Source organism: Morone saxatilis, unplaced genomic scaffold (genome assembly GCF_004916995.1).
Source record: "Morone saxatilis isolate NCDOM2014 unplaced genomic scaffold, NCSU_SB_2.0 Contig2, whole genome shotgun sequence".
In the NCBI taxonomy this organism is placed as follows: Eukaryota; Metazoa; Chordata; class Actinopteri; family Moronidae; genus Morone; species Morone saxatilis.
The window spans coordinates 11,268,969-11,293,367 of NW_023339762.1; the positions used below are offsets into that span (position 1 = coordinate 11,268,969).

At 39.8% G+C, this 24,399-nt stretch overlaps 2 protein-coding genes across 2 annotated transcripts in view; both read left to right on the forward strand.

Annotated features, from left to right (window-relative positions):
- The window catches only part of plxnb2b (plexin b2b), a 117,734-nt gene extending 106,316 nt beyond the window's left edge, over positions 1-11,418 (forward strand). Inside the window, exons 29-37 of the mRNA XM_035664952.1 lie at positions 156-256; positions 2,428-2,512; positions 2,904-3,055; positions 3,339-3,499; positions 6,057-6,204; positions 6,387-6,451; positions 6,578-6,653; positions 8,016-8,090; positions 8,660-11,418. Of these exons, the coding sequence (XP_035520845.1) occupies positions 156-256; positions 2,428-2,512; positions 2,904-3,055; positions 3,339-3,499; positions 6,057-6,204; positions 6,387-6,451; positions 6,578-6,653; positions 8,016-8,090; positions 8,660-8,764 (968 nt within the window). The 3' untranslated portion in view covers positions 8,765-11,418. The remainder of the gene's footprint in view (positions 1-155; positions 257-2,427; positions 2,513-2,903; positions 3,056-3,338; positions 3,500-6,056; positions 6,205-6,386; positions 6,452-6,577; positions 6,654-8,015; positions 8,091-8,659) is intronic.
- A 3,460-nt stretch (positions 11,419-14,878) lies between these two features.
- Positions 14,879-24,399, forward strand: part of tubgcp6 (tubulin, gamma complex associated protein 6) — a 23,696-nt gene continuing 14,175 nt past the window's right edge. Inside the window, exons 1-11 of the mRNA XM_035665018.1 lie at positions 14,879-15,179; positions 15,488-16,293; positions 16,466-16,629; positions 17,149-17,362; positions 18,356-18,514; positions 18,897-19,018; positions 19,159-19,222; positions 19,324-19,433; positions 19,549-19,640; positions 21,422-21,561; positions 23,893-24,042. Of these exons, the coding sequence (XP_035520911.1) occupies positions 15,508-16,293; positions 16,466-16,629; positions 17,149-17,362; positions 18,356-18,514; positions 18,897-19,018; positions 19,159-19,222; positions 19,324-19,433; positions 19,549-19,640; positions 21,422-21,561; positions 23,893-24,042 (2,001 nt within the window). The 5' untranslated portion in view covers positions 14,879-15,179; positions 15,488-15,507. The remainder of the gene's footprint in view (positions 15,180-15,487; positions 16,294-16,465; positions 16,630-17,148; positions 17,363-18,355; positions 18,515-18,896; positions 19,019-19,158; positions 19,223-19,323; positions 19,434-19,548; positions 19,641-21,421; positions 21,562-23,892; positions 24,043-24,399) is intronic.

Genomic DNA, 24,399 nt, shown 5'->3' on the forward strand with positions numbered 1-24,399 from the left:
AGACCACTTTATTACAGGGAACCCTCAGGGTGATGGTGATCCATGATGAAATAAATGCAATTGGTAAAAATATTGAAGTATGGTGAGAGTTTACCAAAGCAGTACACCTCCATCTGGCAGCTTTGACTAACTTCCTCTTCCTGTCTTCACCATAGAGTGGCGTCCGGGCTCAACGGGACAGATTTTGTCAGATCTGGACTTGACTTCCCAGAAAGAGGGCAGGTGGAAACGCATCAACACTCTTGCACACTACAACGTGAGTACTGACAAAATTGATGGAAACATGCTAAAAAAAGGAAGTCTGAGAATAGCCTGGAATGTGAGGAAGCAGAGGGGAAGTAAATAGCTGTATGTGGGCGTGTGGATGTGAATGGGGTTGCCTACTTTCACGCCATTTCAGGCACAGCGGCGTCTATGAAACCTATGTCTGCTGCACATTTACAGATCAGTAGACGCGATGTAATTTTTTGATTGATACTTTTGTAGGCTTTTTACCACATTAAACTATTAAATGTTTATTTTACCACATTAAACTATTAAATGTTTATTCATTAGTTTTTTTCATTTACCACTAGTCAAATCAATGTTTAATGTGTTTTTTCTGACTTGCATGGTGAACGTGCCAACATAATTAAACGAATCTGGCAATACTGTGATATTATAAGTGTAACATTTTGGGACATGTCCATTAAATATGAAGCTGCAGCCGGCAGACATTTAGTTAGCTTAGCACAAAGACTGCAAAAGGGAAAACCGTTAGCCTGGGCTCTGTATGAGTGAGCTTTAGAGATACTGAAAGGCTTATTTCGATACTGTTGAGCCTGTTATCACCTGTTTCCAATCTTTGTGCTAAGCTAACCAGCTGATGGCTGTAGTTTTATATTTAACAGCCACACGAGAGTAATATTGATCTCCTTATCGGTCTCTTTGCCAGGAAGTGAAAATCGAATTATTCCTCAACTTAAAAAATGCATCTTAAAAAAGTAGTATCAAATCCCTCTTGACAATCTGTTATAGTGCAACATAACCCTACACACAGTAACACTAGCTGTATCATGTCCCAGAGCACCTGAAACCACTCAAATTAGATGAATGAATAAAAACTCTTTTTATTTTATTTTATTTTTGTAATTGAATCTGTGACTGAAAATATCCCTGGAGTTTATTCTAAAACAACGTAAGTATGAACAATGTATAATATAGGTCAAGGTCTAATGTACAGTATAAGTTAATGTATAACATTACAGAGACAGTATTAATAATTGATAAAGCCAATCCTTTAAGGCCTTTGACAAATCTTTGTGTGACTTTTTATGGACAGTCCATCAAGTCTGTTTTAATAGAACTTGTTTTCCTACAAACCTTATTTACGATTTATAGCACTCAAGCACTAAAAATCTAACTTATACTCCTAGAGACCAGTGACCAAGTGAATATTGGACAAATAATTAATAATGCTCTGCTCTGTTACTGCTGGATGTGATGTGTAAATAAGCAGCTGTTTGCTAACAAATTTGCCATATCAACTTAAAGGTCCAGACTGTAACATTTAGGAGGATCTATTGGCAGAAATGTAATCTAATATTCATAGGTATGTTTTTCACGAGTGTATATTCCAGTCTGGGTTTTTGTGCGTTCGTGGTCACCATAGCTTCTCCTTCAGAAGGCGAGCATTATTCAGATGATAGCTGCCCCTGAGTGGCCAAAAAAATCAGTAATTGCAGGTTTATTAAAGATGATGGAATGTGTGAGCTCTTGTATCTTGAGTAAATGTAGACAAGATGGATCACTTACAATTTATAAAAGGTAAACTTGTTTGTGTCCATAAATCAAGCATACAAGAAAGCACTGTATAGCCATTTTCCGTCACTGTTTACCTTTATCAGTTCAGCAACATGCCTACAATTTTTAATTTCTCATCAGTAGGCAGTAGAAAGTGCCCGGTCTCGGTTTGCTCTTGTCAGCTCTCAATGGCGACAGAACGCCACTAAATCTTCTTGGCACTGTATTGATCCTCGGAAAATAAAGGTCACTCACAAATATCCCCTACTTGTCCTGCTTTACGTCCACTTAAATCCCCCTCTTTCAAAGGTACTTCTCTTCCTTTCATCCTACCCACCGTTGTCTTGCAGTTGTTCTTTGAGGACAGCCTTGCTGCCATAGAATCATTGGCTGTGCCAGAGTAGTGCTAATCACAGTATTTGTGGGGTCAATAAAGGGTTGACGCCAAAGAAAACGGCCTGTAAATACCCCAGTAAAGACTCATTGTTGCTGTCCACTCAATTGCATTGATTATGAATTAGTTCTGGGGCACTAAAAGAGACTGCTGACCTCAGTCACAGTATTTATTGAATTCAAGGTGTGTGACGTAAGTAATGTAATTGTGTGTGTTCTCTGTCTAACAAAAGACTGTTATGTGCATTCCAGGTGCGAGATAATGCCACATTAGTCTTGTCCAGAGTTCTTCACACTCAGCAGAACTATGACCAGAACCAAGAAAACCACGAAGAGCGTACGTGTCTCTAAATTCACATATGCAGACACTTGTTGAACCCGAACAAGCAAAGATCAGGTGTAAACTTGAGAATATAATGCTTGCCTTTGTTTCTTACCCCCAGGGGCTTTTGTCAACATCCCTGCTCTCATTTAACACTTACACATGCTGTTTTATGTATAGCACACTTTTAGATTATGCTGAAATTATATGCACTCGTTATATAAATATTTTTAACCGTTTTTTGTTTAGCATTTCTACTTGGATATTCTCTCTGCATTCAAATTCAAACACACACAAACAAACACCCTCCCTTTTTTATCATCTGAATATGTTCTGTGAGAGCATGCATGAATAAATAAGCAGTAGAATTACAAGAAGAAAGTTTGTGTTGTTTTTCTCCTGATAGGAAATGCTTTGTTAGAAGATGACAAGGTGTTTCACTTGGTGAGGCCGGCAGACGAAATGGATGAGATCAAATCTAAACGAGGAAGTATAAAGGACAAGTCGATGACCAAAGCCATTACAGAGATCTATCTAACACGACTCCTTTCTGTCAAGGTAAAAAGACAGAATCATTTACTCAATCAGACATTTGTTAAGTAGTTATCCAATTTTACTGACCCTGCCAATTTTTGCTCTTCCAGGAATGGTTTTCAGTTAAAAAGCCAGCTTAATTGATGGCTTCTAGATTTAGATAGGACAGAAGATGTTGAAATACTCTCAGAAAAGCCTGAATATCTATACTCATTTTATGTGCAAATATCTATGTCTCAGGGCTGTGATATGTCTGGCTCTGCTCTCCGTTTCTGCCCTGTCTCACATTATTTGTGGCCCCTTTCAGGGAACACTGCAGCAGTTTGTCGATGACTTCTTCCGCAGCGTGCTGTGCTCTGGGGCAGTGGTGCCACCGGCAGTAAAATATTTCTTTGACTTCCTGGATGAGCAAGCGCTGAAACACAACAATGTGGATGAGGAGACCATCCATATCTGGAAGACTAATAGGTAAAAATACTGCACGCCTGAATACACTCTCATGCTAAGACTACTACTTTAATGTGTATGTATCGTGATTAGTGGTGGAAGATGTACTTTACTTAATTCAGTTCAATTCACATTTTTATAATTTTACTACTGTAGCATAACAAAAAGTCTTGTTCGCATTGTCTCTCTGGTGCAACAAAATAACATAATAACATAGTGCAGACACAGTAAGAAAAACACTTTTAAGTAAAAAGTATGTCAGGGAATCTAAGTGGTTGTGGGGTGATTAATGGAGTACAAGAGAAGGAAATTTGCCGCACAAATTTGCATTTGTTTTTTGGACTATTCTATAATCTTTGCATCTTTATGAAATACTAGATTTTTTTCTTCAATCCAGTCTTCAATTGGCAAAAAGCTTTTTCATGGACGTTGTTGCTATTTTGAGTCTCATATAATATCAGTTTTTCTTCTTCGAGTCTGAAGATATGTGTGAATTTTACATTAAGAGTTTCTAATACTTTACATATCATTTCCCAAAATGCAATAAACACAAAAAACGATGTGATCTTTGTCACATTATCCATTCTCTCTCCAGCATTCCTGATGTCTAACAGCTCACTTTTCACCTGTGGTGTAATAACAAAATATTTTATTTTTCAAGGAGAATTCCCTTTATATCCGTGAATGTATTGGTTCACCCACTTGTTTTGCCAATTGTTATCTGGAATCTCAGTATTACACTGTCTTTCCCATTTATCTTTTGAAATATTCTTTGTGCTTCTGTTATGAAGTTATGAAGAAAAATCTTTCTTTGGTGGAATCATAGACCTCTGCTCAAGACAAGAATGTTGGGACCGTAGTGTTATATAAGCTTATCAAAAGTTTTTTAATTCAAAATCTCAATTTAAAAAAGTACATAGTAACTGTATCTGTCAAATGTTTCTAGTGGAGTAAAATTTTTAATATTTTTCTCTGAGTGTGGTGGAGTAGAAGTAAAAAAAAAAAAAAAGCATAAAATGGGAATATTGATTCAAAAGTGAAGTTCGTCAAATTTGTACTTAAAGGTCCAGTGTGTCGGATTTAGTGGCATCTAGCAGTGTTCCCCCGCTTCACCCCCCTCTTCCTAGCAGGAAGGAGAAACTATGGTGGCTATGAAACATGTAAAAAAAACTTGAACGCCCCTATCTAGAGTCCCTTCTGGGCTACTGTACAAATGGCATTACCACATGGTGACCCTCTGCATCTGTAGATATAAAGGCTCATTCTAAGGTAACAAAAACACAACAATTCCGATATTCAGGTCATTTCTGCCAATGGACCCTCCCTACATGTTACACACTGGACTTTTTAAGTGCAATGCTAATTAATAATTGTAAATATACTTAGCACACACTGACTATCTGAGTCCTGCTGCCAGAGATACACTAACTCTCCAAGAAATAAAACTTACTTATCCAAGAAAGGGCTGAATACAAATGCACAATTTCAGCTCACTTAGTTTGCATTTGCAATCCCCTTGCTCCCATGTGACATTTAAGTGCATAAATTAGTGTCACGTCGGCTAAGGCTCAAGCATACAAGACGACGTGTTGCATGTAGATGCCAGTGATTGACGTAAGGCTGGCAAGAGAGCACCCACACAAGGACAGGAGATGAGCGATTTAATTACTTACTACACTCCACACCACATTCTGCATCCACCCGTTCTGTTTATCAAATCAACTGAGGGCCATGTATTAAATATGAATGTGTGTATGAGGCAACAACAAACAAACATGGTAATTATGTCCCAAGCTAATTTAATTCTGTGATTATAGCAACATTGCTATTTTTATGCTTCTATTGTATTCTCACTGCAGCCTTCCCCAGAGATATTGCCAAACCAGTATGAATTTTACAGAGTGTGCGTTTCATGTCTCAGATGGCAGGGCATTCGCACTGATCAGGGAGGAAGAGTCTTTTTTTGGAAACTACTGTATTTTTCTTTTGAATTTACAAGCTGACATGAGGTTGAAAAGAAGTGTATGGAGAGTGTTTTTCTTGTTCAGAAGGGAAATTAGCGAGAGTACTCGAGCATTACATTATGTAGTCCGTGCTTTAGGTTGTTAGGCTGCGCAGGAACTAGAAAGGTCAACGTTTTGGTGTTACTTTAGCATTTCTAATCACTATCGTTAGAGCAGACAAGCATCATTGACTGTTGCTCTGTGTAGAACGCTTTTGTTATTAAGAAAAAAAAGTCTTCTGAGGTTATTTTTCTCCGTCTCATTTAATTTTCTTTGAACGGCAATAATTCTCAGAGAGGTCAGTATAATATGAAATACTAATATTAAGTGACAGTTGAGGGTATTGTTCTGAATAAACGGACACCTACAAGAAAGGCTTCTCTCCATCCCTGTTATTATCTTGTACAGTACTCAATTGTGCCTCAGGCAAGTGCTCTCACATGTGAAATGCCTCTCTGACTCGAATGAATTCGTAGATGTAATGTGGTTGATGAGATTTTCAACCATTCTGAAGCAATAATAATGATAACGACTGCGATGATGGACCGTTTTCTTCCCGTTTTTTATCTGTGCAGCCTTCCTCTGCGGTTCTGGGTGAACATTCTCAAGAATCCCCACTTCACTTTTGACGTCCACGTGTCTGAAGTGGTGGACGCCTCGCTATCTGTCATCGCCCAGACATTCATGGATGCCTGCACCAAGAGCGAGCACAAACTCAGCCGGGTGAGTAGAAACAGGGAGGAGGAAGGGGGGTGAAAGAGCAAGAGGGAAGATGGGAGAAAGCACAAAGAAGATTAGAACCAAGTTGGTTACATGAGAAGTAAAATGGGGTGAGAAGAGGAATGTCAAAGTTCAATCAATCTAAAGTTCCATTGTTTTAACCATTGTCCTCTTTCTGTCTCTAGGACTCTCCAAGTAACAAACTACTCTATGCAAAGGAGATCTCCACCTATAAGAAGATGGTGGACGAGTAAGTCTTATCAGCATGTTACAGTTTTCTTCAATTTGATCTCAGTTTAAAATGCTTCTTGTAAAAGATTTGTAAATAACGATTACATAATGTAGTGATTACCACCTCTTGTGTCTCTCGCTGTAGTTACTACAAGGGCATCAGGCAGATGATACCCGTCAGTGACCAGGACATGAACACTCATCTGGCAGAGGTGTCGCGGGTGAGAGAAACAGCCTGTCATTTTCTGTGCCACTCAGATTACTCTGCTAAAGTTATAATCTTTGAGAATTTCAGTCCTTGTGGATTTTGCAGGACACAGTAAAACGTTTGTTGTTACCTTGTTGAGGAGCCTGCAGCTATTCATCAAACAGTTCATTAAATATGTTTGAATCCACCTGTCCTATGTGCGTTTTCAATTTGCACCTAAAGAAACCAGAGTGGAAGTGCTGGAAATTTTGAAAAAACTTCAAATATTGCAAAAGTTTTAATGCTTTTTTAATGTGGAAAACTTGCAATGGAAACAGACTTAGCAAATAAATGATTTACATGAAGCAAGAATAGTGGCAGACAAAAAATAAGATCTGTATGGAGTAATGAGGAGACAGGTGCTCTTTTAATTACGTCATCTTGTTATACACTTTCTTCTGTTTTAATGGCACCCAACTTGAGAATTTGTTCCACCAACCACGAACGGTCTATCTCGATGAACCAATTCCTAATATTCAGTAGTAATTAACAATAGTGGATGGAAATGCACATTGATCTGCATTTTCTTTTGCAGATTTTCTAAAAACTTTGTTAAAATTCGTGCTAAATGTAGGTGGAGACTTGACTACTACATGACTACTGGCTGGTCATTGTTGTTTCGGTACTCCTAGCAGCTATAACCTCAGTGCATTGAGTTTTCTGAGATCGCTTTATAATAGAGGCCACCTCAGATTTCCCCAGTTAATTTAGTTAAATGTAAACTAGCTGTAAGTTGGAAATTCTGAGTATTCAGTTTGCATTAGCAGTAACTTAATAAAGCCTATTACAGTAGAGTAATAGGACTCTCCTGTAAAATGTAGGAGAGTGAACAGTAAACAGCAAGGCTGATATCAATGAGATTACAAACAGTAACACTGGAGTACATAATGCATGCCTAGTTTCCTGTGAATCCCTTGTGTGGTGATAGGCAATTTACTGTACATTCAGCATGAGAGTGGCGGACTCCGCCACTGACAATGACAATGAGTATATAGTGGTAATCTCTGAGTATGAATATCTTTAATGGCTGAAAAAATGCCAACCATGAATAATTTGAACTGTTTTCAATTTTATGGATTACAGCTTTAATGTCTGATGGTTTGTTTCAGATATTTTTTATTGAGCCACCGACAGTTATACATACTATGTATTGTTGTTATTGTCAGTGCTCATTTTCATCTATATAAAATAATTATAAAAATATATTCATGTACATTCATTCATCCTCTTTTTTAACCTGGAAACAAGAAGTACTGTAGGTTGCTCATTCAACTCTCTGCACATTTATGGTTTACATTTTCCCTTTAACCTTTAAATTGTTTTTTATGTTATCCAGGCTCACACAGACAAACTGAACACACAAGTGGCTCTCCATCAGCTTTACCAGTACGCCAGCAAATACTATGATGGGGTAAGAGGCCCTTCTCTTTCCTATCGCACCCAAAGGAGGCTATTCCACTGAATGCACTACTGCCCACTATATTATTGCTTTTCCTTTTTTCTCTCCTCACTCTTGATATGCCAGAAGAGTGATTGTATGAAATTTTAATTGAAAGCATTTCTGTGGGATGTGAATTGGAAAATTGCTCTGGGAATTGATTTTTAAGCGTCCATTGTGCATTGCCACTTGAGGTCACGAAAAGGGGATAAACAAAACCTAATGAACAAGTTGGATAAACAAATGGGTCTGTCAGTCTCCCTTAAGTGGGGCTCACAAACAATAACAGCTTATATGACGTGACTGTTGATGTCAAATAACACCATCCTCTCCTCCCACTCTCCGCCCTTTTTTCTTCCTCTTTGTCCTGTGCTCTTTCTCTATCCGCCTCCCCTGTCCTTGTTTCTTCACTTTTCCCGACATTCCTCTTTTGCCCTCTGCTGCCCAATTCCTTCTCCTCTTCTTTCTCTTCGCTCATTATTTCCGACTTCTCCCCCATTCTCCTCCATTTTTTTCCTTCTCACCTTCCATCCCTCTTTCAGATCATCGCATCCCTAGACGAGGACCCAGCTGCCCAGAGTAAACAGCTGACCCTGCGGCTCCAGCAGATTGCAGCCGCCCTGGAAAACAAAGTGACTGATCTCTAACCCACCGAGTAGAGGGAGGGAGGGAGGGAGGGAGGGAGAGAGAGGAATGGTAGGATATTGCCAGTGACTACAGGGGCTTATTTCTTCTTTTAGAGAATAAAACATGGAAATAAGGAAAGGTGAGAAGGGACTCATGTGGGTGTGTATATTGTACAACTTGGCCCTGGGACAATTTGCTGTACTGTGGAGTAACAGGGACTAATGAAATGCAGATAGAGAGCAAAAAGGGGAAGAAAATGATGGGTTACGCTGTCATAGGTACGCCTTAAAGCTCACTTGCCAAACCTTAAAGGTCTGCACGCTCACTCATGCTTCACTGAATATTGCTCCCACAATGCAGTGCGGTAGACCTCTTTCTGAGAATTAAGCCCCTCTGTGGCGCACTGGCACAGGAGTTAATCAGATGTTCAATTTCTTTCTGTGTAGAGAAAAGGTTTTAAGAATTGTATTATATATTTTTTTTATCGTGCAGTCTTTATGCGGAAAGCTTTATAAGGAAAAAAAATATCTTTTTAAATGGATCACCTTGTGGTGCGGATAGTGTTTTTATTAGCCTGTGTGTGCGTAGATGTCTGTGTGAACTACAACATGTGAACAAAAGTGTGCATTGCAAAACTTGTGTGAAAGTGTGTGTGAATGTGTGGGAATGTGTGTGCACACACAGGATGCCTACAGTCAGGCGTGAGGGCGAAGGGACGCCTGCTTTCTGTCATTTTAATCCCCCATACCCAGTGGCACACTGGAGCCTGCGCTCTCTCCGAGCTTTTTGACAGAGACCAAAGGGTCCTCACAAGGACAGTGGTTAATCTAACAATGTCCAGGCTCATATGAATGACAGGTCACCAGTAGTTTCAGAAAAGTTTGAGTTAAATTCTTTTTTTGCTTTTGACTCAGATTTGCTTCAAGCTGGATTGCCATTTGTGCTTATGGAAGTCGATAATAGCACAGTCTGTCTCCCTTTATTGTACAGTGCCATGATACATTCCACTTCAACTAAAGCACAGAAGGACATTTCAAAAGTTTTTTAAGACATTTCATTTAATGACTGTTTCCAGATATTTCTTCTTTTTTTTGCTATAAAACTTTTTTTGTCAGCAAGAAGCAACTTTATTCTGCCATGGAGCCATGTCACTCATATTAGCCCTGCAATAATATCCAAACACCATGAGCCACAAACGGCATTAGTCACATTAGCTTACTAAATGTATTCACATACTGTAGCAATTCAGCAATACGTTAGAGAAATTTCCAAACTGGTTCATGCATTGTTAGTGTTCATGATTTTTAGTGCCATCTTTTTAGTATTACCGTTGTAATGTTCCAAATAATCATCAAGCATTCTGCCTCTAAAGCTATGAAATAGCCTATTGCTGATGTTAATTACCTGCCAGAGAGGCAGTTGGTACTTAAGTGGTATGTTTTGAACAAATTACAGTGGTTTTAGGCTTTGTCTAATGTTAGTAAGGTCAGGTTCAATCATGTACATAAATGTTATAGTAATTGAAATGTAGATATGTCAGTGTCAGAGCCGAAGTGTCAACAGGGTTTGATATTTCTTGGTCCATTAAACGCCACCACGTTTCATCCCTAAATTATGGGTTTAGATGTTGACAGATGATTTAATTGTACTCCCTGTATCTGATCATGGATGTGTGTAGTTGACAGAGCATAACAAGCTCCAGAGACCCCAGAATGTTAACGATTCCTGCCTTGGCTAGAGAGAGGTTTGCACAGACCTCGAGCCTGCCTGCCTGCCTGCCGTCTCAGCATGGCACGCTGGCATCCCGACCAACAGCACTTGGCACTGCCCACTCAGCGCAGTGCAGAGTGGCACTCTGTATAATGGAATCAGCAGGGGAGGCTTTTGATCTTAATTGCATGCCGACTGCAGACTCCATCCTTGTCTCCGCTGTTGTTTACTGCTGACTCCTCTCACTGACAGAGTTGATGCAAGAAGCTTCTTTCAGAGCCTTTCTTTAACCAAAAATGTGCCTTATTAAATAGGATGATACATATATATTGTTTCTAAATTATTCTATTGGTAACCTAGGTGATTATGATGACGATAGTGCTATAGACACAGCAATGTACTTGGACTTGTGATATTATGTGTGCTGTCTAAAATGCTAGATGCCCTGCTGCAGCCATTTGCGTGCCAATAGGCTGAAGACATTTCAGTATGATTTCTTTTATGGTTGCAGTTTTAATGTGTGCATTTCCTTTGGGTGTCTGTGGCGTGTGCTTAGTAGGACTTTGGTGGCTAATTCAAAAGGCCAAAATGAATAAATGTAAAACAGTGGCCAATGTGATTTGGGTTTCCCTTGAAATTGTCTGGCATTCCTAAATTAGTCTGAAATTAAAAAGGTATCCTTATGTAGATTGAATATAGCGCAAAAATTGTTCCAATGGTGTTCATTTTTTTTGCCCTGTGTTTCTAAGCTATTCCACAGTGTGTACGATAAATGACTATCTATACTCGACAAATGACCTTTCTTACTGCTGTGCAGTTATTATTTTTATTTCTTGTTTCCTATACCATATAAATCTTTGTAAAACATGTTGAAATACTGTATTCTAACTGTGTAATCCTATGCATTGAGTCCTGGGACAAAAAAACAAAAGAGAAAAAAAACAGTTTGTGCAGTTGTCGAGACTTTTTTCCATTTTGAAACTTGTGAATGTGCTGTAATGATAAAAGAAACTGAGAGAGACTTTTAGTACAGGGCCATTAATGGAAGCCAATGATTTCCTCCCCATCCAAGGCAGCTCAGAAGATTCTCGATCTTGTACCCGATCTGGTTGTACTGGATGAACTTAATTTTACAAAGTTGTGCGTGGACGAAGCGGTTACCCACAGGTTTCATCATACACTCCTCCGTGAATAAACTCAGAGACATATATGCCCTTCATATCTGCTGTGTTTCTTTCACTTTTAGAACATTGATTTGCTTCAGTTGAACACTCACCTCCCATGCATATTGCATGAGTTACTGTCACCTTGGGTGATAGCGTAACCACTTGCCACAGGTAGTCAATTTCTTGTTGAAGTGAACTGAATCTTTTGCTGTAAGTCTTTGGTCTTTAAACAGCTCATCACATTACCCTTAGATTCACTGAAGAGCTTACACACAACCAAGAGTAATGGGTGGATTTATGAAAATTATGCTTTTCAAACAAACCAATCACTTTATGAGGACCAAGTGCTTGAAAATGACAGTTTTCTTCAGATATTTGTACACATTATGATGACCCCCAAATGACTTTCTTGATAGCATCAGTCCTCATGTGCGGCATACCCTATGATTGCTGATGCTTTTTACCCAAATGTCACATCAGGTTCCTGTCAGAATACAGACTAGAAGCCTAAGATCTGACTTCATGAAATAAGCTGATAATGTAAATAGCCGCACAGCATATCTGTCATCGGCAGTGAAGGTTGAAAAATTGCTGCGAAAACATTAATTAAGTACTGACAGCTGAGAATGAAATTGGAAAAAAGAAAGATGAAAGGCAAAATTGCCTCATCTTACTGCTTAACAAACCCAGACGCAAGGGTGGGATATCAAAGACAGACCAGAGGCCTGTGCAGGCCATCTTCTAACTGAGCAGATCATTGATGCAGCAACAGATAGAGCAACTTCAAGGGCTGCTGCCAAATCAGGAGTGATTACACTTGATTATCGCAAGTGCTGCATCTTGTACACTGTCCTTGATCACTGGTGGAAAATCAAAGGCAATACTGTACTTTTATTTTTTAAGACATGCAGCTTACATCATTTTGGGAGTCAAGAGTATTTGCTGTGCACTTTCTAAATAACCGTGCCCCCCAATGTCTAGGAATCAATGATATAGCACAGTAAAATAATTATTTAAAGTCAGCCTCTTTGGAGGGTTTCTTACAAGAAATTGGGTTAAAATCTGCATGCTGCTGGCTTCTGTTCTCCTGCTTGGGATGCTTCATACACAGCAGCCAGCCTCTCCTTCAGCAGGAGATGGTTGTGTTTACCAGCAGGTTGCGTTTCACTTCCACGTTTCAAACCTTCTAATGAGATTTGGCTTTGATTTCTTCTGCCTTTGGGGAAGAGGAGGAGGAGAACTTGGTGGAAATAAAAACAATGATGGTGTGGTGTCATTTTAAACAGTTGTTGGGATGAATAATTTAAAACCTAACAACTGATTCTAGGACTTGCTATAAGCTCAGTGATCACCGGAGAGCAAATTAAAATATCTTATTAGGGTAGCTTGCATTTTTACAGATTTAGAACTACATAATTTTTCGAGTGGTTTGAATTTAAAGTTCTTTAAGAGTGACCCAGACGCAGACATTTAAATCAGCTGCAGTCTCTTTGCATGTAACAGCTAAGTTTAATGGGCTGGGAGAAGAGAGAACCGACCGACTTATTTAAAGAAAACTGTTCTCCAGGAGATGCAGAGTTACAAGCTACAAACCCCAAATATTTAAATGATAGTAAATCCTGTCTGTGTATAGTAATTATAGTGCTTTGGAAGACAATATATCTGTGCACTTTGGTTACAGCTATAGTAACTTGCAGTACAATAAAAATGGTCTCCACTATTAATCTGCTGTCTGTTTCCTTTAGTTTACTTATTTATTTGGTAATTTATTTAAATAGGTAGTATCACTGAGATAAAACTTTTTTTAAGGGACCTACGCACAAAAATAAACATGTACAGTGTGAACATAGACAAACACACATATATTTACCACATATGGTGTACATACACAGTATACAATTTGCTGGTATTGGTTCCACATTAAAGAAAACAATTACAATTACCATTCAAAGTGCTCAGGTGTACCTATTGGTTTTAAATCAGATCAAATAAGAGTGTTTCTGTAACTCAGTTCCAAGTTCATTTTGAACATGCAGTATAGCTTAAGTTAAATGGTCCTATGTAATAAACTAGTCATATACTGTGTTTAGTTATTTAAATGTGCACTTGTACCAGTGTGATCATACTCTCCATAACAACTGTAGTAACCTCAAAAGAAATGGTGCTTGGAGATTTGCTGAGGTAAAAATATCACACATCCAGAGAAGGTCCCCTACTCCAAACATGAATATGTATTAAAGAGCAGCAACTTGTATTTATAATAAAATGTTATTAAGGTTTACAGTTTATTGGGCTATTAAATGTATAATTTAAGGATAGGTTCATATTTGTTTTCAGTCTGCCTTAAAACAATAATCACTTACATTAAAGGTACATTAAAAGAGTAATTGTTTTCTGCAATGATTCTTCTTGTCCATACTGGCCTGAAGAGATCTCTTCTTAACGCAGTTCCAGAGTGAGAGATAGAGGACAATATCCACTCAGATTTAAAACACTCTCCTTTGATTTGACTGACTTAGACTTCATTAAATCCCTTATTTTAGCTAAGGCTAAACTTTGGAATTTTTGCAAATACAAAAACCCCATTAGCCTACTGATTTGCGCTAGTAAGGGACAGCCAGTATGGACAGGAGGAGCATAGGTCTATAGGGAAAATGTTGACCTTTCCTGAGGTGATGAGTCAAACCAGAGTAATTTTAGGCGATGCACATCTGGAGATGGAGTTCTGGTCATTCCTGTCTGCTGCTGCATGATGACCAACTACAGGTATTTAATCAGTGGTTTGTATTGTGTCTATCTTGTGTAAGTTTCTATATTACAAGCAATATAACTGTTTCTCCATGCTCTTCTGCTGCATTCAAGTCCATGGGATTGCAATGAATTAAGAGCAAGTTAAAGTAATTCATCCATGTTAAATGAGTGCCATAGTTGTGTATTTTCGGTTGTTTTGTTGATTGTTGTATTTTATTTAATTTGAAATCAATGTACAATTTCCTATCCGGAATGTACAGTGTTTGCTCAATGACGTCTGCAAAAACTGGCACAAACAGTAGGACGCTGGTATTTACATTTTTCCCGTATTACCTGAACGCAGCAAAGCGCGATGGCAAATGACAGTTGTACCATCCTATGATTGACAAACGTCAACAACCAATCAGCGAAGCCTCTGGAACATCCTTAGCCAATCACCGGAGGCTCTATATTCTCTTGTCCAGTCATATTCAAAGGGGCTGATTCTAATTTTTGTGGTATCCCCGCGGCAGATAGATGATGGAAGATGAATAGAGCGACTAGCTAGCGACTAGCCAGCGACAATAACATCACAGCATAGTAACTGGCAACAATAAGCTGCAACAAGAAACCACTGATTAATAAACGCAGTTCGGAGCTGTTTAGAGGACCCACCTTCTGCATATTTGCCATATGAGCTAAGCAGGACATCCAGTTGGTACTGTGGGCGTGCTAATAACAAACCTTAGCATGCACGGGAAGGAGTCCCTTTGGGTCTATGCAAGATTGAAACTGTCTGAATCAACGGAAAACACACCATTTCGAGAGGGTAAATGATTCAAGAAGTATCGTTGTAGTTTGGGCTTGCAGTTTGATATACAGTGCGACTTTCTAACGTAGCTGAATGCTTAGCTGGCCACCGTTAGCTGGTGGTGGTGCAGTATATTTACTGTCTAGTAAACTAGTCGTAGAAAGTATTCTGTAGTCTGTGGTAGACATTTTGCTTTGACTGAGCATATCTGGGTATTGTCTAAAACATATCGTTGTTATCATGTGATATACTGGCAGACGTGCACCGTGTATTCCAGTTATTATTTTATTGTTAACCTAAACCTCATGTTGTTTCACTCCATACAGGCTGAGGCAACAGTGCCACCATGTACTCGAGCCACAACAACCACATGAAGCCCAGCAGCAGCAGCAGCAGCATCACTGAGCTGCTGTCCGCCCTGTGTGACTCCAGCCTGACTGGGGTATCATGGAAACGCCGTGCCCTGGGAGGAGTCTCAAGAGAAGGTTTCCGCAGAGCTCTCAAGAAGTGTGCCTATGGTGCCCTGCTGTCTAAGCTATTCCAAGATGGCACCAAAGGGTCTGCCGCAGGGCCGAGCGCCACAGCTAATACACCACCCAGAAATAAAGTCCTGATGATATGTTTTGACTTGCGGGTGGCAGGGTGCCGAGAGGAGGCAGAGAGGTTGGAGGAGCAGCTGGGGAGGCTGCCCGAGGGAGCATCCTCTGGCCTGGAGGAGGTAGACGCAGTCCTCGAGCTCCTGGTGCACTTGGCGGGTTCGGCTCCTCCTCCCCCTACCTCTTTCAGCAGGGACTACATGAGACTAGAGAGGCCCGTGTTGCGGAGACCTCAACCCTGGGGCTACCAGAGTGAGGAGCTGCAGAGGCTGGAGGCCCGGGCGTGGGGTCTAGTGTGTGGGGAGGAATGGGGGACTTTGGAGAGTTTGTGTGGAACTCAGAGGTTGATGGATGCCCCTCCAGGCACAGGACTGCTGGCTCTGAGAACTAAATTGGAAGCGGAAGAAAGATTTGAGCGGGAGACCAGGTTATCGCTGTTTGGAGCACTGCAGCACACACGCACCTCAGACATAGACATAAGACTGGACCTGCCTCCCGTTCCCAGTAATATTGATGTAACTGGGCTGACTATAAGGGTATGAGACTCATCTAAGCTAATACCTGTTTAGTTTGAGTTGTTTTGTCATATGGCCAGGTCAGTCCTGTCCGTTTCATGCTGGTTGGTTCCTATTTGCACAAGTGCTCGATTAAAGTTTAAACACCAGTGTTGTGCAACAGTTTCACCAGGCTTAATTGTTGTTTGTGCAGGTCCCTTCCTGTTTAGATCAGTCTGAGGATGAGGGCTTCCAGTCAGCTTCCAACCTGACCCCAGACTCTCAGTCCGAGCCCAGCCCCATTCCAGACGTTGATATATGGGAGGCTCTCCGCACATTTGAGCCAGGAAGACGCCGCTGCTGGGAGTCTGTTGGCTGGTAGGTTGCATTGCTGTTGAAAGTTTGATCAATAAGCATGTCCGATACTTTCCAGAGAAAGTTTTAGAGAGTTACAGAACAAAATTAGTTAACATGGTAGTAGGTAGTGGTAGGGGTTGCAACTACCAATTATTTTCATGATTTATTAATCAGTCAATTATTTTGAAAGGACCAGTCTGTAGGATTTAGTGGTGACATTGCAGATTGCAACCATTTGACAACAGCTCAGCCCCTTTTAAGAGCTGAACCAGTGGATATTCTGCATTTTTGCTTGATAAATGAGTTGTGATTAATAAATTGTATAGTTGGAGAGAAAATCTCTGTTGATTGCCTAGTAAATACGGTATACTATGACATAATATATAAGGCAAATGAAGCAAATCCAAAGAAGCAGTTTAGTGAGTAGGAGAACAAAGAGGCCAATGTATTAGAGAGCTCCACCTATAGATGGTTATGTTTTTAGTTTCACTCTCCCTCTCTGGAGCACAACATCAATTTTGACTTAATTTCTCCTACCAGCCCACCGGGAAAACGAGAGTCACTCTATCTAACAGAGAGAGGCAGGGAGGCCTTTGACCAACTCTATCGTCTCTGGGAGGGGGAGATGAGGGTGGTCAGCACAAGTACACCCTCCCCTCTCCTCCCACTGCCCCTGGACTCTCAGAAACAACTGGTGTCTGACCTCCTCAACGTCTTGATAGGAGTGACGTCCACGACCTTCCCTCTCAACCAGGTGCATTTCATTATTTTTATTTATCTGTCTCTTTAATGCAGTGAAATGCAATTGATCTGTTTTATGGGTCTGTCACACTGACAGTGAATATAGCGATAAAAGCACTTTGACAGCAAACAATTACGAATAAACACAGAGATGAGAATTAGAGATCGATGTTTGGTAAAAACAAACCCAATGGACTTATAAAGGCATATTGCAGCAAAATTACAAAAAGAAGAAAAACTAAAAAAAGTGCCAATGTCAAACACCCACTCAAGTCAGTCGCCTGACAAGGCACATTACGTGAAAATAAATGGAATTATTCTGAAAATGCAGAAAATAAAACCTCAGGATAGCTCTTCTGTTGCTTTATTGTTTTCAATTCCAAGTTTTTATATCTCCAGAAGATAAGTTATTTACAACATAAAGTGAATCCTCTCTTGTTTATTCCCATAGCCCCTTATATTCTCTCTCCCTAGCAGATTTTCATATTAACATGTGTTCTAGTACAAGAGCTGGACACAATATCATGAACACTTGTAGAATCGAATGTAATCTAGTTTAATAATCCTGCATCAGATTAAACTTCTGCAAAGCTTATAATGTTAAAAGTTTTGCTGTGACTGTCAGAGATGTGTTTATTAAACATATAAGGTAATCTTTGAGGCTGTGGTTTGTGGTAGTGTTGTGCTAGATTGCAAAATATCATCTGTGTTATTTTTGTTCCCCCAGAAGAGTCCTGTCTAGGAACTTTGTATCCAGTTCTCATAAAACAACCACGAGAAGGACAACATAACAAACACCTGATTATGTATTGCGGTCTAATATAATAACCCCACAAACCTTCGGAAATCACCATGGAGGTGACTCCGGTTGCCTCAACAAAAATTCAATATCATAAGCTTCACAAAGACGGTCCTGCTGCAGGGCTATTTTATTGGACGTTATTAGACTGTACAGTTATTCATTGTATTTTCTCCACTATCTGTAAATATGTAATCACCTTCCCAGAGTGTTCAGTTTGACGTCAGACCTGGTGTGTGCGTGTCGGGAGCATCTCCAGAGAGTGTGTCTCGTCTCTTGGGGGAGCTGGCCCAGTACGGCACCTACTACTTGAGGCTGAGCCGCTTTTCTCTGCAGAGTGCTGACAAAAAAGGACTAGTGTTTCAGGTATGTTTACATAATTACTACTGTTGAGACTGCACATTTTACCCCCTCTCTTCTCCACTCATATTATTCTTGTTGTCACCATTGTTGTTGTTACTAATTCAATTCGAAATACTTTATTCGTTGCTCGCTGTGAGACTGGTGAGTTTGCAAATAAATAAACAAACAATTCACACACACACATATAAACAATCTAAAAGTACAAATATGAGAATGTAAGAATATAGTTTTACTTCACTGTGGAAACCTGGAATAATATCCGACAGCACAAAAGCAAGTCAAAATGGCACAATATGTCAATCTATACACAAGGTGAAGTGACCATTTCAGTGGTTTCCATCAGCATAGATAAAGAAATTTAAAAAATGTTGTGTTTCTCTCTAAGGCTTTTACAGGTGGTCTGCGGAAGTATCTGCATTACTACAGGGCTTGTGTTCTCAGTACTCCACCCACCCTCAGCCTGTTGACTATTTGCTTCCTCTTCCGCAAAGTCGGGCGCCAACTGAGGTGAAGTCAGACCCTTTCTTTTATGCTGATGTCTTTTTTTCACACTTTTGAACTTCAGCCTCACCCGGCCGACCCGACTGAAAGGACCTTGATGCAAATATCATCAGATCAAAAAAATCTCCTCTTTCTTTTAATCTAAGGTACCTGTCAGAACTGTGCTGTGTAGATGGACCTTTGGGTGCAGGCCAGGCCACCTTCCCTGTGGTGAGTGCTCTTTTATCTGCAAACTGCAATATGTCATCCATCATGGCTGTGTTTAGCCTATCAGATGGGATGTCAGCTCAGTGCCATGTGGCTCTCCTCAGGGCGTTAAACTGCTGTCCTACCTGTACAATGAAGCACAGAATAACTGCAGCAACGAGAACTATCCAGTCTTGCTGTCGCTGCTGAAGAGCAGCTGTGAACCTTATACGCGGTCAGTCACCAGCATGTCTTCAAAAGAAAATAATATAACCCAAGGACATGACTTTACTTCATTGATATGCAGAACTTGCTCTATTGAATCTGACTGTTTACTGTGCTTCACTTAGGTTTGTGTCTGACTGGGTATACAGCGGCGTCTTTCGAGATGTTTATGGTGAATTCATGATCCAGGTCAATGAGGAGTATCTCAGTTTCAGAGGTGAGATCACACACACACACACACGCCCACACCTACACACTTACACACACGCACACACACACACACAAAGTCAGCAGGTTCTGAAAATGAAAAGCCTGGCGGACCGATTGTCTAGCAGAAAAAATAAATGTCATTACTGCTTTTATTGCCTAGTTGGATTTGTCCTTGTTTCTATAAAGGATGTCATGAAGTTATTGGATGATAATCAGTGGGAAACAGAAACAGCCACCCCAGCTGTAGGGACCAAAGCCATCTCTCGCTCAGTAAACCACAGGGATAAACACAAATAGATTATGTTCCTTCTCTTCAGTTGGTACAACACACTGACTAGAACAAAACATTTTCTGAAATAAATGTTCTTTCTTCGATTTTCTTTTCTCCTGTATTGCCCTTGATAAATATGGACTAGTTGGATTAATTTGTTTTGTCCAATTAATGACGTTCTTTCTTTAAGGATAGCAGAGGACTAGTGTTAAGACTGTAGCAGATGATCCTTGCAGGGCAAATAAATACAGACCCATCTGTACTCTACAGGAACTGGCTGACTGTCACATTCAATAGATTTTTGATATTCACTGTTTGATTTTAAGACACATTTACTTGTTACAGCTCATAGTGACAGATACAGTCAGGGCTTAAACTAACAATCATTGTTATTATCAATAAAACAGCTGATCATTTTCTTGATTTACATTATTACATATGTATATTATACATTACATTTAAGACCAGGAAGAGCAGTTGAATTGAATTCTCACATTTATGATCCTGGAAGCAAAGATTTTTTGTGCTTGAAAAGTGATTAAACTGTTAGCAAAATAGCTTTGAAAAATCAGCTAATTGACTAATCATTGTAGCTGTAGTTACAATAATAGAACTGTATTGTTTAAACAGTGACTCGTAGGAATAAAATCCATTTTTTAGATTTAGTATTTTGGATTTTTCAGAAATGAAGAAAACACAATATCTACATTAGGGTAGAGCTGAAATGAGATGAATTGATAAGCATTAGGAAATGTAACCTTGGGTTCTTGGAATTTGTGAACATTTTCAGAATTTTCTTTTACTAATTGGCAGATTAATCGATAATGAAAATAATTGTAAGTTGCAACCCTACATTTGGGAATTATTCATATGTAAAGAATAATATTGATGCCATTCTATTCCTCAAACAAGTACACACTGTAATTGCTTCGTTTTGACAGCACTCCATAAATATGGTTGTATAATAATCATTATACCCTGTCCAAATATTGTATGTCATGCAACACCCCATTCAAGGTCAGACTATCACCTCGGCTTTGTCTGGCTAAGAGGTTCATTTGCTCATCGGCTACACCTCATCAACTTCTGCAGTGAACCTCTGCTCTTCTCGCTCCTGCTTTTTGGAGGACACACAAATGTCATTGTTCTCCTCGTAGTCCGTCGGCCAGGGAAGCAATCAGCAGCTAAGCTTTCTTGGCAAGCCGCAGGCTTTCTGTAAAGAGCTCTGGAAGCTCAGTGCATTCATGTTCTCTTATGCTTTTTGCTTAGGATCACTGAGCTAAGCGCTAACAATTTCCAAGTGTTAATTCAAGCGGCCAGAGTTTTGCCATGCCCCGTAAGTCATACTAATAAGGAAAAGTTTTAGGCCAAGTGCAGGCTGAGTATTACTCCACCACTATTGCTTTTTATACTTGTGTTGTTAGTGTCATGTACTGTTATCCAAGGCATAATTGACCTGTAAAACTACTTGGTCTGAATTATAACAGCGTGTGATAAGTGTCTTTGAATTTCTGCAGACAAACACTTCTGGGTCCAAGGCTACACTCTGATCTCAAAGGATGTGGAGGATTGTGTGCCCCTCTTCCTGAGACACATTGCAAATGACGTGTACGTGTGTGGAAAGACCATCAACCTCCTCAAGATCTGCTGTCCACAGGTTCGTTTTGCACATTTGACACGTTCATATATGCAGACGGGGGAGTGTATGCAGATGAACGTTGTGTAACGATACCTGATATATGAAGCCTAAATTATATTCTTAATTTATACAGTACGAAGTCACTGTTGTATGCGGTAAATAAATTAGGCATATAGAACGTTAATCCTTAAGTTTACACTACTGTAGAGATTGGCACAGATTGGTAGCATCATCCACAAAATCCACTCTGCAATTATCCACCTGCCACAATAATGATTGTACCCATTTGGAAATCCATACTGCCCAAAGGGGATGGGACAAATAATCAATACTGCGACATAAAGGGACACAGGCTCTTGCAAAAGGTCATCGATACACACGCATTAGTATTGGGATGAATTCTCTTGTGGTACTTACGCAGAAGTGTGTTCATCGTTCATTGCAGACGTTTGAATTTTGGACTGTTCTGCTCTCTGTGACTGCAGACTTTTGCCAGTTAGAGTCCTTTTTGGGGGNNGGGGGGGGGGGGGGGGGGGGAGACTAACCATTTTAGATGTACATTTCCTATAGTGCTGTTGTGATTTTGTCACATTTGAGAAGCAGAAACAGTCGAATGTCTGGCATTCTACTATAAAAACAATCTATAACTATTAATTGATTGATTGGTTGGTTGAAATTGTTGCCCTTAAATTTTCAGTTGACTAATCGATTAATCAACTAATCTAGTCGATATAGTCTTGCAATATATTGCATATTTTAGAATTGCCTACATGTTGATGCCACTGGTTTTCTGCACTAAATATTATCCATGTATCATTACAAGTTACCATGGGATTCCCCGCTACTTCCTGCAAAGCATCTGTATAAAACCCTAAAATTAAGACTCGTCTCTGTATATGAACGGACCCCTCACTTGGAATGATGACAGTAGCTAGTAGCATGCCAGACAAATGGAAACTATCAGTGAGGCTTTGAACTTTCTATGTAATCTAATTGTATTTAATGTCCTCACCTCTCTGTGACTCACCTGCTGATTCACCAGCACATAATGTTTTTTATGGCTTGACCTACCTGACCTAAACCACAGGGCACATGCTCTTGACTAATTGGCATTCTGTAACTACAGTGTTTCTTTGTATGCTAATTTACACCAGTGTTAGCTCTGTTATTCCAGGACAAACTGCAGGGTGGCTATGAACACATGTGAAATTATGTATTTAAAAAAGGTGAAAGAATCATTAAAATGTGCTGACTAATGACTAGTTATCCAGTTGGTTTGATGTGGCATATTAATACGGGAAAAAAGTGGCTAATGTTTTAAATTAAACAACCACTACAATACTGGGTTACTGTGTGGGTTTGTTTTCCAGGTGTAGTTTTAAAAATGTGTTAGTTCTTCTGGCTAAATGTGTGACAGACTGCAAGGCAAATTGCTTTCTCCTACTGCGGATAGTATATGTTTGTTGTGAAATGTACTAGAGTTGTAAAAAATGTTTATTCCAGCTGCTTCACTGTAAGGATTTGCTGCTTTTTTGTTTTATGTGATGGTATAGACATTTGTCATTCCTTCCTGAGGTTTAAATAGACCAGTCAATTAATCAGTTGATAATGAGCAAATTAATCAACAGTAAAAATAATTTCTAAGGCAATTGGAGAACAAAGGAGGTTTGGAGGACACTGATTAATTCACAGCCTTTAATCTTGCAAACAGACTAATGTTTTGACACTACAGTTCTAGAGTCTAGAGTCTTGAGTCAAAATGGTCAACCACATATATGTTCAACCAAGAGCAGGTGTACAACTGTCATTGGATGATTGGCAGGATAAGAAATCCGAAGGTGGGAATTGCTTAAACCAGTGTTCCACACCCATACATCATGTCAACCATGTAAAAATAATTGTGATTTGCAGCCCTAAAAGGAAATTTGGGGTCTCTGATATGAAAACACATCATGTCACCACATTTAGTCACTACCAGCATAAACACTTAAATGTCCAGTGTGTAACATTCAGGAGGATCTATTGGCAGAAATGGAATATAATATTCATAGGTATGTTTTCATGAGTTAGGAATATAGGAATCGTGTTTTCAGAACCGCCATGTTTGTACAGTAGCTCAGAATGGACAAACCGAACACTGGCTGTAGATAGGCCCATTTGCCACCATAGTTTCTCCTTCACCTCACAGCCCGTTCTCATTCCCTGGTCGTCAAATACAAACGCGAACTGTGTTTTAGTTAGTAGTAATCTGCAACTTCACTGCTAGACGCCATTATCCATACACACTGGTACTTTAAAACAACAAGCCTCCTTCATAGTGCTAACTTCCTGTTAACTCTATGTCCACAGCACTACATCTGCTGGTCAGAGCTGCCGGTGCCTCGCATTGCTGTCACCTTCTCCCTCCAGGAGGTGGAGGAAATTGAGAGGGACTGTGCTGTGTACCGCGGACGTCTGGAGACGGTTGCGAAGCACAGTGCCCTCAGCAGGGAGGAACAAGTACTGAGACACATGCATATTGTTCCCATGCAGCATGTAGCATCTGAACTGTGATGTATTTCTGAGTTTTTATTAATATTGCTTCTCGTCAGTTATATCTGACAAAGCGTCAAATTAACATAAAGAAAGATATGTGGTGTTTTACATGCAGTGAATTTTAGTAGACATGGCAGTCAACATGGTGTATTACCTTAATAAAGACACCATTATGTCTCTGCTAGCTGCCTCTAATAGATTTTTTAGAAATCAAGGGAAGCCTAAATATCCAGGAGGGAAGGCAAACCTGCTGTAAGACAAATCATTACACAGGTATTGTCCCTTAAGACAGGGAGAAGTTTCTTTCTTTCTTTTTTTTTT